At 45.7% G+C, this 17327-nt stretch overlaps 1 protein-coding gene across 1 annotated transcript in view; it reads right to left on the bottom strand.

Annotated features, from left to right (window-relative positions):
• LOC124544668 (putative fatty acyl-CoA reductase CG5065) overlaps positions 1-17327 on the bottom strand; it is a 241998-nt gene that overhangs the window by 35874 nt on the left and 188797 nt on the right. Inside the window, exon 4 of the mRNA XM_047123286.1 lies at positions 3793-3938. Coding sequence (XP_046979242.1) covers positions 3793-3938 — 146 coding nt within the window. The remainder of the gene's footprint in view (positions 1-3792; positions 3939-17327) is intronic.

Here is a 17327-nt window from a genome sequence, read left to right as displayed (position 1 = left end):
GCAACGGGGATAAGCTAGGCAGTCAACTTAACAAGAAAATGTCGTAGGAGGCAATAAGGAAAGTCGGCAGAGCACAAAAGACTTGCTTTTTACTCATTTCCTTTATTTCGCGGCAAAAACTTTTAAAGAGAATGGCTCGCAAACTAAGGATACCAGACTGCCTGTTGTTACCTTCTCTCTCTGCTTTCTAAAGGCCACTGGACCGTGAATAGCATTGCACAATATTTCCAGATGTCCAGTAATATCGAACGTGTGGGGGTTAATTAAAAGGCTGCGCAGTGACAGGGAGTACATCAAAAACTTTTTAAATATACAGCACTCGTCGGATATATCTTACCGCCTGTAGCAGTATTGACAACGTTCTTCCCAATCTCTCGTGCGCTACAGGTTCTGGACATCTTTGTGTCCAACAGTTCTTTGTTGCTTCTGCTGTTTCGAAAACAGACTGCATCAAAATGTACAAATCATTGCCAGCATTGTGGGATGATAAGGCAGGTGAGCACAAAAACAGAAATATTAAGAAAGAATCGTACAAGTTGTTGTTCACAACATACGTAGAACGGCACCCTACAGCCACGAAGGAAGAAGTTTTAAAAGCTAATTAATGAAAAGTTTTCACTAAAAGTATATACAGATATTTATGTATGAGTATACATTACTTACCTGAATATAATCCCTTAGTGCACATATTATTGCGTGACACATTTCCATAGCTGTGTCTCAAATACTTATACTTTGATTGAAGCTGCGCTAGCGAAGTCTTCGAAATAATTGCCATTAGCAAGGTATTGTAGAATGGAGGTATGATAAAACTTGTCATGACGTCGCAAATCTGATGTCGACGTCCCCCATGTTAGTAGCCCCAAACATTAGCTTCTGGTGAAAGTGTTTTGATAAAAAAAAGACAACTTGTGTTGTTTACATGGATACTAGTCGTTCTGATTGTAGTCTAAAGTGTAAAGGAATCACATTTCACTCGTAAGTGGATCAGTCCAAGCGATATTTCATTTATATATATATGATTTTAGTTGCGCCGGTTACTTTTACAGTAATGGTTTTATTTCTGCAATTTGACTTTAGATGATCTATCAAGACGAATCGAAGAGCGCTCTAGTTGAACGCTGTGACAAGGAAATATTGCAAACCACCCAGACGTAGCAAAATACCTTCTCAACATTTTCGGGAAGAGGACATAGACGGAACATTAGTTTCATCATTCTGTATTCAGGAAGATGATGGGTTGCGAAAGTAACTTTTTCACATCACATACTTCGCTTCCTGTTTGTCAGAAACGTGTAACAAAAAGAAAGTTTCATTAGCGAGGCCAGTGGGTCGTATTACTGGATCAAATATGGTTTTGAGACCAGAAAACATCTGAAGAACCCTTTCTAACGTTGTAATATTTATTATTTGTAACAGCTGTTGCGTGGACGCGGCAGAAATTAAGGATAAGAAGCAATAGCAGACTGTACTCTGCTAATATTTAAGAGCTGCTGTTATGGCAGCGCCAGCTTCAAAGCAAAAAATGGTTCAAATGGCTCTGAGCACTATGGGACTTAACAGCTGTGGTCATCAGTCCCCTAGAACTTAGAACAACTTAAACCTAACTAACCTAAGGACATCACACACATCCATGCCCGAGGCAGGATTCGACCCTGCGACCGTAGCGGTCGCGCGGTCCCAGACTGTAGCGCCTAGAACCGCTCGGCCACTCCGGCCGGCCAGCTTCAAAGCAGTGTACAGTGTTAACTACGTAGCGTCATCCCCCGTCTGCTGTATCTCCATGTATGGTAACGTAGCAGATAAATGCTGAATTGGTGGAGTTGAATCTCTCACTGATGTGTGCGTTTTTTTTTTCCATTGGGACAACCCTTTTCCAGTACTGCATCAAACGTTGGACCATCAACTCGTAAAAAGCCATGATATCTTCTGTTTCATTCAACCTCAACTCTCCCAACAAGAATGGTTTTAAAAAATCAACTAACCAGTTGCAGGTATAAAGGTTTATTAACACTAATTGAAAAAATGGTTTCAACAATTGTAACATTGTCTTCTTCAGAAGTACATGGACGCGTAAATTCACATACTGGGGACAATAAATTTTAGAGCAAAGAAGTTCGTGTCAAGAAACATGGTATCTGTGAACATCAGTAAAACCAAACAAAGTCCATTAAAAGACATTCCCAATGGAGCTGAGCTAAGCCTAAACGTCTTCACATTAAAATGTACGTAGAACTGAAAGGCAGTGAAACGACTCTTATGTGGCTGGTGCACGCGGCGACCTCACAACAAACACAAATACCATATTTTGCTTTGTAGTTCCTGGCACTTGGCGTGATATATCCAACGTCTTATTTAGAATTTTTTTCCGAAAATCGAGTCCATGAAGAAAGACCGTCAGAATTTTCCCCGTATTTTGCGTATAACTATTGATTTGATTTGTTTTAACCAGGGAGACTAAACCACAGTGGTCTTTGTGCCCTATTGCACGCACCGAAACTGAATTTATTGAGCAGTGTTTCTCCCTGCCTTTTCAGTAAAGCCGACCAGTACTCTTAAAGAATAGTAGGAATGCTGTTATTAGATCTCTGTTAGTCACAATCTCTTCAGGAACTAGTGACCCAAGTATTTTGTGTCTTTGGTCGCCAGTGCTTCGCTTTGCAAGAGTAAATGCGATGCGGTTTCATCTCCAGCATCTTATAGTATGCACTTATGTGCTTCTTACTCTGTTCCCACGACGTATAGAAGTTTGTTAAAGTCCCCATGCCAGCCATTAAACGTACCACGAGTTTAATAATCCTCCTGCACATTTCCAGGATTACAGAAATTCTCGTTAAACATGTTTCGGCATCATTAGCTTGCCATGTTTTTGTTTTTGGGTTTTAGTACAGCGTTCTCGATCCGAGCGCTCTACGTATTTTAGATTTTACCATCCCCTCAATGATGGTTATACCAGATTGCGGTAAAACAAAGGGGAGTCATCGTCCCTGGCTAGCTCATCAGTTTGTTCACTTGCAATAATATCTGAGTGACCAGCGACCCACAGTGGGTTTACACTGTAGTTTTCACTAACATCACAAGGGCTTCACGGCATTCTGCAACGACCTTTCATCTCAGTGCAGGGACTGATAACGATTTCAGAGCTACTTGGCTGTCTGAATGAACGTAGATGCTACGACCCTTGTAACACTTATGCATAATCTCGTCTGCGCGTACTCAGATGTCGAATGTCTCTGTCTGGAATAGCATGCCAAGCTTCTCTAGAGACAATGGGCTCTTCGGTCAATGCTGTACCGCTATACTCGACCCCAGCACCTTCGTCTGTTTTCGACCCGTCAGTAAACCAGACGATGTCAGCTGCACGGTATCGTGGTTCTTTTTTTTTTTTCACTGCTCCCTATTACCTATTGTTCCATACAAAGGTCTGTTGAAGCATTTGGGATTATTTTACACCAAGTGAGCATTTTCCTGACGATTCCCATATCTACCACATTCATTATATTAGTGCAGGATTCTTGATACCGTAAGATTTCCAGCTTTTAATCTATGTGACCCGGCTGTAGCCATCATCACGACAACACTTGCAGCAGCAATGAGAAGCATTTTGTAAGTGAGTTGTTCTACAACACCCCGACAGGCGACAGCTGAACTATACCTGTGGGACGAAGATCGGCTGTAGGTAACGGAACACGGCATACAGGTGCACGGTCTCACCTCCCGTGTGAGAGGGAGTTACGGATCTTTCCCAAACCGACTATTAAGCTAAGCAAGAGACACAGGGGATGGACTTACCTTTTGGTCATCGAATTGCAGATGTCGTCGCTCATGTTTTCGCAGAATTTTATCGTTTTGTGTGGGTCTGCGGGAGGCGGGTACGCTTTCTCGTGGAGGACTTTCTCCTCCAAGTGGCAGTATGCCGTTGAGATGTAGACGAACGCCTGGAAAATAGAGCAAGGTGTTGCAGGTACAACAGAGATGGCGCCAGCTTGAAGCAATAGGTAAAATCAACAACTGAGTAGAACAGGAGCAGCAGCTTCCGTCAAAGTACCGTCAACTAGGACGACTTTCAATGGTCAATTCACGCGTTTTCAGTACTGTCACGCGTTTTTAGGTCCTGCCGGTGTTTTAGCTTTCGTCTTGAAGGTGACGATTTCTGGGATTCAACAGAAGTGCCTAGCCCTTCTTATTTGTTCATGTCTGAATAAAAATTACTTGTTTTACTCAATAGAATGTAATAATATGCAGTGTAACCTCGCAGAGCGAGCATAATTCGTTCCAGAATATTACTCGCAGTGAGAAACACTCTTTAAGCGAAACAATTTATCCCATAAATTAATATAAAATACGATAGTGCGTTCCATATAGAAAAAGTACTAAATGTTTTATCTTATTCGCGTCATTTATTCAAAAAAGTTACGCATACAGTGTTATTTACTTTATTATTCACGATACATAACTAATTCTTTTTTACTAGGAAGCTATCTGTAGTCATTTGTTTCTGCCGATACTTCTACACTTGGCGAAAATGCGACACTGGGTCACCGTCACGTAAATTGGTAACGCTCGTAGTCACTGCTTCATTGGGGTGCGGATTTTCATTGTACGGTGCAACTGATTCCCATGCTTTCGCATTTCTCTTATTGCCCCAGAAGATTGCTGCTTTGTTGTTATCGCCTCCTCCTCCTCCTCCTCCTCCTCTGAAGCACTCGTCTCAACAACTTCCTGCTATGGAACACACTGCAACTCCATAACTTCTTTGGTGGTCATTCCGTGGCTGTGATCTTCCGCAAGCTCACTGATATAATTGTTACCCTAGCCCCATGCTCTTGGCCAAAGACTCAATCTCGTAGACTACACGCTCCAGAGGTACTGACTCAAATGCCAAGGCTTCTTCCGAGCAGAAGTAAGGGTTCTCTTGGTAACCCCTTCCCACGCCTTTTCGATCATCTTGAAGCAGACAACGATGTTGAAGTGATATTTCCAAAACTCTCTGAGAGTGGTAGCTTCAGTCAACTCAAAGCAATGCTCGAAGAGTGCTTTAGTGTAGATCTTCTTAAAGTTAGAAATAATCTTCTGGTCCATAGGCTGAAGTATCGGAGTAGTGTTGGGAGGCAGAATTGGATCTTGATGGATTGAAATTTTTCAAGGAGGTGGGCTTGTGGGCCTGGGGAATGGGCAGGAGCGTTGTCCATAACAAACAAGACATGGAGTGGCAGATTCATCTCAAGCAAATATTTTTTTCACCGAAGGACCAGACCTATACAATGTTACAGGATGCCTGTGGAGAGTCTGTTCCTCACTACAGCACAGATCGAAGGTGGTTTAAAATGTTTAAAGAGGGGAGACAATCAATTTCAAAAAATGGTTCAAATGGCTCTGAGCACTATGGGACTTAACATCTGTGGTCATCAGTGCCCTAGAACTTAGAACTACTTAATCCTAACTAACCTAAGGACATCACACACATCCATGCCCGAGGCAGGATTCGAACGTGCGACCGTAGCGGTCGCGCGGTTCCAGACTGTAGCGCCTAGAACCGCATGGCCACTGCGGCCGGCGGAAGGTAGAACAGGGAACGTGAGTCCCTTTTAGTTTTGAAAAGCCAGCTCCACAATGGCGCAGTGAAGTCGCGCTGCAGGAGTTACGCCGGCAACCATTTAAAGGGGTGGCAGAAAGGAGGACAGTGACCCCGGGCCAGGTGATTCAAGTTGGAGGGCAGCCTGTAGCGAGGGCATCGGTACAAGAGCAGAGAAGGAGCTTTAGAAAACTGCGTTTCGAAATTCCAGCGGGATACGAAGAAAAGCAAGTGACACGTTTTCGTCCAGTGAGTGCAACACATGGAAAGGTCAGTGTACTTAGGCATCTAGAACGGGCACAAAACGTCCGATTGGCGGAAACTCACTAGGAAGAAGAAAACTACTGAATTTTCGATGCAGTTTGATGGAAGGGACGTTGCGATTGATAGAGAGTGTTTCTATAAAATAAGAGGAACGCTCGTATTGGTCGAAAAAAGCCGTGATGTGAAAAAGGTACCCAAGTGGAGGGAGGCAGTTCTGCCATGAGTAGGACAGGAGAGAAATTTTGTGTGGGGGGACTCTTCTCTGAACTGGCGTCAAGTGCAGAATGGAGCGCTTAACGCTCCGTACGACGCAGAGAAGAAGTTGGTGTGGTCACTGCGTTCACAGCAGCTGCACTCCAGCTAAAATTAGCTGTAGCAACATTTAGCTCCAACTGTCGAGAAACGAACCAGCCAGATTAGTTAACTGTTCTTGCGAGAACTGAGAGGGCACTATAATATGCACACTGCTCCAACCATGCGCGTGTATATCGCCACATAATAAGACTAGGGCTGAGTACATGTTTTCTCGCATAACGAGAAACATAGGGAAAGTTTCTGCTGGAAAGTTCAGCAAAGGCCAGATTAGTTTTGTAGGAATTTCAGTGGGAGAGAGCGGCCTTGCAGACAGCAGCACGTCGCAGCTTAAGGTAAATACCGGGTGCAGAGGCGTGAACTTTGTTGGTTTACCAGCTTTAATCCACTGTAAACTCGAGCGGCCTTGGGTAACCTTGCGATCAAATTTGTCACTTGACTAACCATCCACCGTAGACTTGATTGTCATCCTAAATAGTACCGAACTTTGAAGCGGAATCGGACGATTTTCGTAGTAGTGACCAACATCATAACGTATGTGTAGGAGCAATTTTGTAAAGAAAGGTCCAATTATACTTTCATATTATTGTGTTTAGGATTAATGATCTTTCAGAGAGTTAATATTTAACATTGTTGTGTATAAACTTAATTCATTTCTTGATGTTGGCAAGATGCGTTATCCATTGCGCTGTTTTTATGTTGGCGAGTTGAAAACTGTGTTAAAAGCTGTAATGTGGTGAGAAATATTGCGACATTAAACTTGTCATTTCACCTCACACAGTTGTTCTCAATTCAAAAATAAGCAAAACAAACCCCCGCAACCTTACAAGGTGTTCATATTGTCGAACGTTTCCCCCGCCACGCGCGAACGGCTGGTAACGTCACGCTAAATCGTCCGCCCCCCCAGGGAGTCCACAACTGTTTTGTGGATACGTGTGTAGCGAGCACGGGACCCTGAGCTAATGTGGCCCTCCTTCCTTTCCGGGCTGCATACCTTCCTTTTCCGCATCCTTCCCTATACCCCATCTTCGCCACCCCTCCCCTCACCTCTGGCTCTTTCCTTCCCTTTCTCCCCCTCTGGGAGTATGGTTTGTGCCTACGTCCGGAGATGGACGCTCGTAAATGTAACACATTCTTCGCCTTCTCTGCTGCATGTCTTCATCCTTCCTTTGTCCTTCTCTTTTCCTTACCTCTTCTCTTTACCCTTTTCTCCGCTGCGGCGTTTGAGACCTCTCTTCTTTCCTTTCCCTTTCTTTGTTTTTCCCTTTCTCTTTCTTCCTCCCTGTGAGTGTCTGAAGGCCGACCCACGCATTTTCATGCGTAGCCGGTGACGGGGTTGATGTGTCGACAGAAGTGCCGACACAGTGTGATTTGAGGGGACCGCAATGCACGCTATAAACACACGAAGGATGGCGTGAGGTCTGAAACAGGATACGTAATGAATGCTATAAAGAAAAGTACGTAGCTTTTGGAATACTTAACTTTAATCCATCCTTGTTGTATACATCGTTCTTGATGAGACATGCTTTATACGACAAGTATCAATTGCTATGTAAGGCTAATGGCGCCTTGCTAGGTCGTAGCCATGGACTTAGCTGAAGGCTATTCTATCTGCTCGGCAAAGGAGCGAGGCTTCGTCAGTGTAGTCGCTAGCAAAGTCGTCCGTACAACTGGGGCGAGTGCTATCCCGTATCTCGAGACCTGCCTTGTGGTGGCGCTCGGTCTGCGATCACACTGGCGACACGCGGGTCCGACATGTACTAATGGACCGCGGCCGATTTAAAACTACCACCTAGCAAGTGTGGTGTCTGGCGGTGACACCACAGGGGTAACGCGTAATTCCCCGCCCCGGGTAGACACGTAGGACACGTACGTACCCCCTGGTAACGGCCAGGCCCAGGGAGGGGTGATTACCCGAGCTGATACCTTCCGAAAGTGCCGATTGGTCCCTCCGTCCGTTTCTTGGGAGGTGTGACCTGAGGTGTGAACAATCACCTAAGGCGGGTGTGCCCTCAGAGAGGGCCCCCACAAGGGAGGAGCGCGCCATCGGAGACGCCGGTAATCATGGGGGATTCTTCCGCAATGATTTCCTCATCTTCCACTATGTCTGCTCACAAGCGTAAGTTCACTGAGTCTCAGCCACAGACAGTTCTTCCATCGTTGCCACAGTTCCTTGTTGTTTCTCAGTCTGACGAAGGTCACGACTTCTCCACGGTCAACCCTTTCATTATTCAGAAAGGTGTCGACGCAATTGCAGGTCCTGTAAAGTCTTGTTCCAGATTAAGGAATGGCACCTTGTTGTTAGAAACAAACAGTGCCCTCCAGGCACAAAAATTGCTGCGTACTTCACTGCTCCACACCTTCCCTCTCTGGGTGGAAGCGCACCGCACATTAAATTCCTCACGTGGAGTCGTTTATACTCGCTCCTCGACGGATTGTCCGATGAGGAAATTCAACACTACCTGTCTGACCAGGGCGTAACGGCTGTTCATAGAGTCATGAAACGGGTTGACATGAACATCATTCCCACCCGTACTGTCTTTTTGACATTTGACAAAGTTCAACTCCCATCGAAAATCAAAGCGGGCTATGAGATAATTTCCGTTCGCCCTTACATCCCAAACCCTACGCATTGCTATCAGTGTCAGTGGTTCAATTACACCAGCCAGTCCTGTTCCAGACTGGCCAAATGTGTTACGTGTGGCAAGGATGTCCATGAGGGTGCTTGTCCACCTCCGTCCCCTCGTTGCATCAACTGTATGGGTGACCACGCTGCTTCCTCTCGAGATTGCCCCATTTTTAAAGACGAAAAGCTCATTCAGGAAATCAGAGTGAAGGAAAAGGTGTCGACCTTTGCTGCTCGAAAATTATTCCCCAGCCGAAAGCCCACTGTGCCTCAGACAGGAAAATACAGCACTGTCCTTGCCTCTCCTTGGTCAACAAAGGAGGCGGCCACGCAGGCTTGTGATCTCACCTTTAGCGACACGGTCGTCAGATCGACCAGCGCAGAGATCGCCTGTTCAACCTCCCCACTTTCGCCTGCTCCATCGATGGCTCACCCTTCATCTGGTTCTGCTAAATCTCGATCCCAAAAGTCAGACACCCGGACTTCCATAAAAGAGCATACTCGTGAAGATTTTTTACGTACCTCAACTTCACAACCATCTGTTCTTCCTTCATCTAAACATCATGTTTCCAAGAAGGCTAATAAGAAACCCAGTTCTTCTCCGCCACGGCGTGTCTCATCTACAGCACCACCTGGCGGTAACCACCCTCAGCCGTCTTCTGTGTCGCCGAGGCGCACTGCTGGCGGCCGATCAACCGGCCGATCGCTGGTGGCAGGAGCTGCTCCTGAACAACCTATGGATCAGGATCTTCTGCCTACGGCTGAGTGCCATTCCACGCTGTCGGTCGCAAGCTCTGAGCAGTCGTTGAGTTGACGGCAACCTTGGTCACGTTCTTCCATTTTCTGTCCACCCAATGTCCATTATCCATTGGAATATCCACGGAATTCGAGCCAATCGGGATGAATTGACGATCCTCCTACGATCCTACTCGCCGGTCATCTTCTGTCTTCAGGAAACAAAGCTGTGTCCCCACGACCGCTTTGTCTTCCCCCATTTTCAGTCAGTCCGATTTGATCTCCCCTCTATTGAAGGCACTCCAGCACATGAAGGACTCATGATTCTTCTCCATAATACTCTCCATTATCACCCAATCCCCTTAAACACTTCCCTCCAAGCAGTCGCTGTCCGTCTTTCCCTTTCTGGATACACCTTCTCTGTTTGTACTGTATACATTCCATCGTCCACATCAATGGCACGAGCTGATCTCCTTCATCTTCTTGGTCAGCTTCCATCCCCCTGTTTGCTGGTTGGGGACTTCAATGCCCACCACCCTCTTTGGGGATCCCCACATCCTTGTCCGCATGGCTCACTATTGCTAGACGTCTTCCACCAGGCGGATCTTGTTTGCCTCAACACTGGGGACTATACATTTTTGTTTGCCTCTACGACAAATTTCTCTCATTTGGACCTTTCGGTCGGTACTGTTCCGCTAGCTCGGCGCTTCGAATGGTTCGCCCTTGCTGATACACACTCGAGTGACCACTTTCCATGTGTCCTTCGATTGCAGCCACAACTGCCATATATGCGCCCGAGACGCTGGAAGTTTGCCCAAGTCGATTGGACACTTTTTTCGTCTCTAGCGACATTTGATGGCCGTCGCTTTCCTAGCGTCGACGATGAGGTCACTCATATTACAGACGTTATTCTTACAGCTGCGGAACGTTCAATACCTCGCACCTCTGAATTGCCCAGGCGACCCCCAGTTCCTTGGTGGAACGAGGCATGCCGAGACGCAATACGTGAGCGGCGACGTGCTCTTCGCGTTTTCAGACACCATCCTACATTGGCCAACTGTATCCGCTATAAGCAGTTCCGTGCGCGGTGTCGTCGCGTCATCCGCGATAGCAAGAAGGCAAGCTGGGACTTCTTTACTGGCTCATTTAACACCTTCACACCCTCCTCGGAAGTTTGGAGTCGGATTCGACGGTTATCAGGCGCGCCTAGTTTCTCCCTGGTCTCTGGGCTCACGCGCATGATACATTAGTGGACCCCGTCGCAATTTCTAACTCATTGGGTCAACACTTTGCTGAGATTTCGAGCTCTTCAAATTACCCGCCAGTGTTTCTCCCGAAGAAACGTGCAGCGGAAGTGCTACATCTTGCTTTCTCCTCTCAAATTCGCGAAAGCTACAATACTGTTTTCTCCATGCGGGAACTCCAACATGCACTCTCCTCTTCTCGCTCCTCCGCCCCAGGGCCGGATGGTATCCACATCCAAAAGTTGCTGCATTTATCATACCATAGTCTACGTTATCTCCTTCGCCTTTATAGTCGAATTTGGACCGACAGTACTTTTCCCAGACGATGGCGGGGAGCTATCGTCGTTCCTGCTCCGAAACCTGGCAAGGACAAACATCTCCCCTCTAGCTATCGCCCCATTTCTCTCACGAGTAGTGTATGTAAGGTTTTGGAGCGTATGGTGAATTGCCGTTTAGCTTGGTGGCTGGAGTTCCGCAGACTTTTAACACCTGCCCAATGCGGTTTCCGGTAGCATCGTTCTGCAGTTGACCATCTTGTTGCTCTCTCCACTTATATCATGAACAATTTTCTCCGGAAACGCCAAACAGTAGCAATATTTTTTGATCTGGAGAGAGCATACGATACCTGTTGGAGGACAGGCATCCTCCGCACGCTGTTCTCTTGGGGCTTTCGCGGTCGGTTGCCCCTTTTTCCTCGCGAATTTATAGCAGAGCGCACATTTAAAGTGCGGGTGAACATTACTCTCTCCCGTACTTTCTCCCAAGAAAACGGGGTACCCCAGGGCTCCGTGCTAAGTGTTGTACTGTTTGCCATTGCCATAAATCCAATTATGGATTGTTTCCTTCCTGATGTCTCGGGCTCCCTCTTTGTGGACGATTTTGCGATCTACTACAGCTCTCAACGGACCAGCCTTCTTGAATGACGTCTTCAAGGCTGTCTCGATCGCCTCCACTCTTGGAGCATCGAAACAGGCTTCCGCTTTTCTCCCAGTAAGACCGTTTGTGTTAATTTTTGGCGTCGTACGGAGTTTCTTCCACCTTCCTTACATCTAGGACCTGTCAACCTTCCGTTTTCGGACGTCGCTAAATTCTTGGGTCTTATGTTTGACAGAAAACTGTCCTGGTCCTCCCACGTTTCCTATCTTTCGGCTCGCTGTCTGCGATCCCTCAACACCCTCCGTGTCCTGAATGGTACCTCCTGGGGAGCGGACCGAGTGGTCCTTCTCCGCCTCTATCGCGCCTTAGTGCGCTCGAAATTGTACTATGGAAGCGCAAAGATCGCCCGTTCAACCTCCCCACTTTCGCCTGCTCCATCTATGGCTCACCCTTCATCGGGTTCTGCTAAATCTCGATCCCAAAAGTCAGACACCTCCTCTGCTCGGCCGTCTATTCTTCGGCGTCTCTGTCCACCACCGTGGATTACGTTTAGTGTCTGGAGCTTTTTACACCAGCCCTGTGGAAAGCCTTTATGCTGAGACTGCTGAACCTCCGCTGTCCAATCGGCGAGCTGTCCTTCTAAGTCGTTATGCTAGCCATTTGTCTTCCATGCCTGCTAATCCGGCCCATGACATTTTTTTCGACGCCTCCTTGGATTTAGGGTATGCAGGTCGCCCTTCCTCCCTACTACAACCGGGAGTCCGCTTCCGTCAACTGCTCCATTCTCTTTCCTTCCGCTTTTCTAAAACTTTCTTGACAACTTGGGGTACAGCACCGCCTTGGCTCCGTCCCCGGACCTGCCTGCTTCGTGACCTTTGTCAATTTCCCAAGGATGGTACCCCTTCACTTGTTTATCGTCGAGCATTTGCTGCTCTATGTGCACAAATGAAGGAAGCCACATTTATTTACTCTGATGGCTCGAAAACATCGTTTGGTGTAGGGAGTGCCTATATTGTTGGCGACACCCCAAATCGATTTCGGCTTCTCGACCAGTGTTCGGTTTATACTGCGGAGCTTTACGCTGTTCTCCAGGCTGTCCAATACATCCGTCGTCATCAGCGGATACAGTATGTTATCTGTTCAGATTCTCTCAGCTCTCTCCTCAGTCTCCAAGCTAGCTCTCTACCCTGTCCACCCTCTGGTCCACCGGATTCAGGACTGCTTACGCTTGCTCCACTTGGGGGGCGTCTCGGTGGCCTTCCTCTGGATCCCAGGACACGTTGGTATCTGTAGAAATGAGGCGGCCGATATAGCGGCCAAGGCTGCAGTCTCTCTTCTTCGGCCAGCTATTCGCACGATTCCTATCGCCGATCTACGGAGTGTTTTATGTGGTCGTGTTGTTCTTTTATGGCATGCACATTGGTCGACACTTCCCCATAGTAGATTGCGGGACGTGAAAGCTATTCCCTGTGCTTGGACCTCTTCCTCCCGAACGCGTCGTCGGGAGGAGGTAATTTTAACTAGACTCCGGATAGGGCACTGTCTTTTTAGCCATCGACATCTTTTAAGCGGCGATCCTCCCCCACTTTGTCCCCACTGCTCTCAGCTGTGGACGGTAAGACACATTTTACTTGAGTGCCCCTATTTTACTCCGTTACGCGCCCGTCTACAGCTGTTGCCTGAAATATCGTCCATTTTAGCAGATGACACGCGCTCAGCCGATCGCGTTCTCGAGTTTATTAGTGCCAGTGAGATGACGTCAGTCATTTGATGCTCTTTTTGGGGACAACCAACCCCTTTCTGTAGTGGTTTTTTTAAGCTTTCCATCTGCTTTTTGTTTCTCCAATTTTTTGAGCTTCGTTCCCATTGCTGCTGGTTTCCATTTTCGATTTTTACCTTTTCATAAGTCACAGACCGGGCGCTAATGACCATAGCAGTTTTGCGCCCAAAAAAACCAAAACAAAAAAAAATCGTCGTCACTCGTATGTGAAACTTCGCTATTAAGGGAGTAATTGTTTTACAAATGGTTTTGCTCGTTATGCGAATTGCACGTTATAGGAGGTGCTCGTTAAGCGAGGTTCCACTGTATTCTATTTCAGAATGAATTTTACGATGCTTCGAGCGATTCTACACGAAGCGTTTGGCGACAGTTTCCAGCAGCTTTACAACCGATGTCAGAAGTGTGTTGTCGCTAATGGTGATTACATTGAAGGTCAGTAACGGAGCTTTTTTTTTGTAGTTTTTCTGTCCTTTGTTTTTTGAGATCATTCTCCGATCTTTTCAGCGGCACCTTGTAGAGAGAAAATCGCGGTGGAGAACTTTAATTTATAAGAGGTACAGTGTTGCACCAGGAAGCCTGATGGAAACGGGACAGCTTCGCCAACCTAAATTTTCACAATTTTTTTCCTCAATTTTTCCGTTTTGTTTTACGTGCTGTTAAAATGAAGAGACGCATTAGGACCAATAAGGTATCAAAATGGTCATAATGTTACTCTGCAGCTTTGTCTCTCCAGTGGTTAGTACGGAAACGTATAACTGAGAAGCAGCTGAAAAGTATAGCACTCCCGTTGGAACTATAGGCAATAAAGTGCCTCCATCGAAAGACACACGGGGCAATATTATACTGAGCATAGAAGGAGAAGTTTTTACTTCCCAAACATTCTTGATGAACTTTTACTCAGTGAGGAAGAGATTATTAATCGCTCACTCTGAGAAATGGTTCAAATGGCTCTGACCACTATGGGACTTAACAACTGAGGTCATCAGTCCCCTAGACTTAGAAGTACCTAAACCTAATTAACCTAAGGACATCACACACATCCATGCCCGAGGCAGGATTCGAACCTGTGACTGTAGCAGCAGCGCGGTTCCGGACTGAAGCGTCTAGAACCGATCGGCCACAACGGCCGGCTCACTCTGAGAAGACTGTCGGCGAGGTGGCTCACAGAAGCAACTGCTTGTACAAAAGTCTTCGACCGATATTCACTTGTTTCCGGTCGCTACCAACTGTAGTGTGTACTACACATGGTGACAAGCATTGATAGGTTCCGCTGAGCGACGCCAGAACAGTAGGAATAAATGTTTCAATTTTGTATTATAGATTTTGTATGATTTGATGTATTGAAAATGTCTGTTTTGTATTTGTTTCACGACCCACGATGCCACGATGGGCATCCTGACCTATATTAGCGACATAGGAGACAATCTGAGTAGCCGTCTGAGATTGTTTGCAGATGATGCTGCATTTACCGTCATGTAAAGTCATCAGATGATCAAAACGACTAACTAAATGATTTAGATAAGATGCCTGTATGGTGCGAAAAGTGGCAACTGTCCCTGAATGAAGGAAAGTGCGCTGTTATTCACATGAGTACTAAAAGAAATCAGCTAAATTTCGACTACGCGATAAGTCACACAAATCTGAGGGCTGTAAATTCAGCTAAATACTTAGGGATTACAAGTACAAATAACCTAAATTGGAACGATGACATAGATAACATTGTGGGTACAGCAAACCAAAGACTGCGATTCATTGGCGGAACACTTAGAAGGTGCAACAGGTCTACCAGACTGCTTACACTACGCTTGTCCGCCCTATTACGAAGTACTGCTGTGCGGTGTGGGATCTGCATCAGGTGGGACTGACGGATGACATCGAAAAAGTACAAAGAAGGGCAGCTTGTTTTGTATTATCGCGAAATAGGGGAGATAGTGTCACAGACATGATACGTGAATTGGAGTGGCAATCACTAAAACAAAGGGGTTTTTCGTTGCGACGGGATCTTCTCATGAAATTTCAATTACCAGTTTTCTCCTCCGATTGCGAAAACATTCTGTTGGCATCCACCTACATAGGGAGAAATGATCGTCATGATAAGATAAGAGAAATCAGGGCTCGCACAGAAAAATTTAAGAGCTCGATTTTCCCGCGTGCCGTTCGAGAGTGGAACGGTAGAGAGACAGCATGAAGGTGGTTCATTGAACCCTCTGCCAGGCACTTTATTGTGAATAGCAGAGTAATCACGTAGATGTAGATGTGTAGATGAAAGTGTTCCAAAGCTATTCTTACGACGCGGCAGCGGGTGTACTGGGCGCCAGTGGATGGCAGACGACTTGGAGGACATTGTCGAGACTGAATGTGATGAAAAATGTCTTGCTAATAAATGAACATAAAATTGTATTCACTTCTGTATCTGATGTCCGACTGTTAACATTAAAAAGCTGTGATATATCAGTTCTGTACGTGATGGTGACTGGTTGTACGTAGTAGGTTCTGAAAAGACGTATTAAAGTAGTTCAGTTGAAAGAATTGGTTGATAGGGCAATATTCAATTTTGAGATTTTGTACTTGGACGAAGATTAGCCAGGCAACTTTAAATGACTATTCTTATAGCTCAGGGGAAGTTATTAGTAGATTAAGCTGTCAGTTAAATGACAGAAAGTGTTCTTACACACAGAATAGGATCGGAAGTGTAGCAATATCCCTGACATTTAATATTGCGATCATTTAGACTGGTTATTTTGCACTTCAGTACTCAAAGCGTATTGAACTCTAATGAAATTTACGAACTGTTAGTGCTTGTTAAACCAGTTTAATAGTGATTTGCTGTTTAGAGTAAAATCAGTGAACGATATTACTGCGATTGTGAATACAGAGGATGTAAGTTACGAATAGAATTATTAACGGCACTAGGGCATTATTGAAGAACTTGTACTATCTAATTGTGATGTTTGGTAGGTTTTAGGGTCTTGCAAGTAAGTTAGAATTAATATCGGAGTGATATCTGAACATGCACTGTTCCGATCATCAATAAGATTGTTATCTCTGAATGTGATTATAGCTGATATGAACACTGTCACTGAAACTCTATTGACGAGCTCCCGTTAATGACATCATTAGAAGTGAATTGTTTAAACGCTTATTTAGGTAGGAAAAGGAGTACCGTTAAATACTACAGTTACAAAAGTGCATAGAAGAGGACATTGACGCCAGAGATTATCGTGTTGTTGCAACATCGATGTATGGGGTCTTCGTGTGTTTCACAATATAGCAAATTTTTTTCACGAACGTAATTCAACATTCTACATCCAAGTAATCCATGCGTCTACACATTGTTAGCCAAAGTGGTTTGCTGGGGAAGAAACGTGTTAAGCAGAATAAGATTTGAATTATATGAATATTATTGTGTGTTCGTCTGAGTCCCGACCACACAACGATATGCACCTACCGTGTGCCGATACACGGTCACAACAATAACTATACGAGAAATAAAAGTCCTTATCCATTAATTAATTAGTAGCAGGCAGCCTGTGGTCGACTTCAGGAGAGGAGAGCCAGCACACGACTTTGGTTTGCAATACTACGACCAAAGCCCGTCTTCCTTCTACATCTCACTAAACTATAACCATTTCAAATTAAGTTACATACAACATTTCTGTAATCTTTTCCGAGTTGTACGCCTGCTTTCACTTATGACCAGGTGGTAGTACTGCAAATGGTATCGTGTGCTCGATAATGTACTCTAGGTTGGCTGCGCCGAGAAAATTCTCGGTAGCGATTGAGGCCATTCGACTTCTGTCGACACAGTTACTCGCATTGGACACCACGCCAATAGTCTTCTCGGTGTAAACAAATAATCTGTATTATTAAATGGCTAATAGGAGCCGCGCGGAGTGGCCTCGCAGTTCGAGGCGC

The sequence above is a fragment of the Schistocerca americana genome, chromosome 8 (genome assembly GCF_021461395.2).
Source record: "Schistocerca americana isolate TAMUIC-IGC-003095 chromosome 8, iqSchAmer2.1, whole genome shotgun sequence".
NCBI lineage: Eukaryota > Metazoa > Arthropoda > Insecta > Orthoptera > Acrididae > Schistocerca > Schistocerca americana.
The sequence above is the reverse complement of the archived record's forward strand: the minus strand, read 5'-3'. Positions and strand labels throughout refer to the sequence as shown.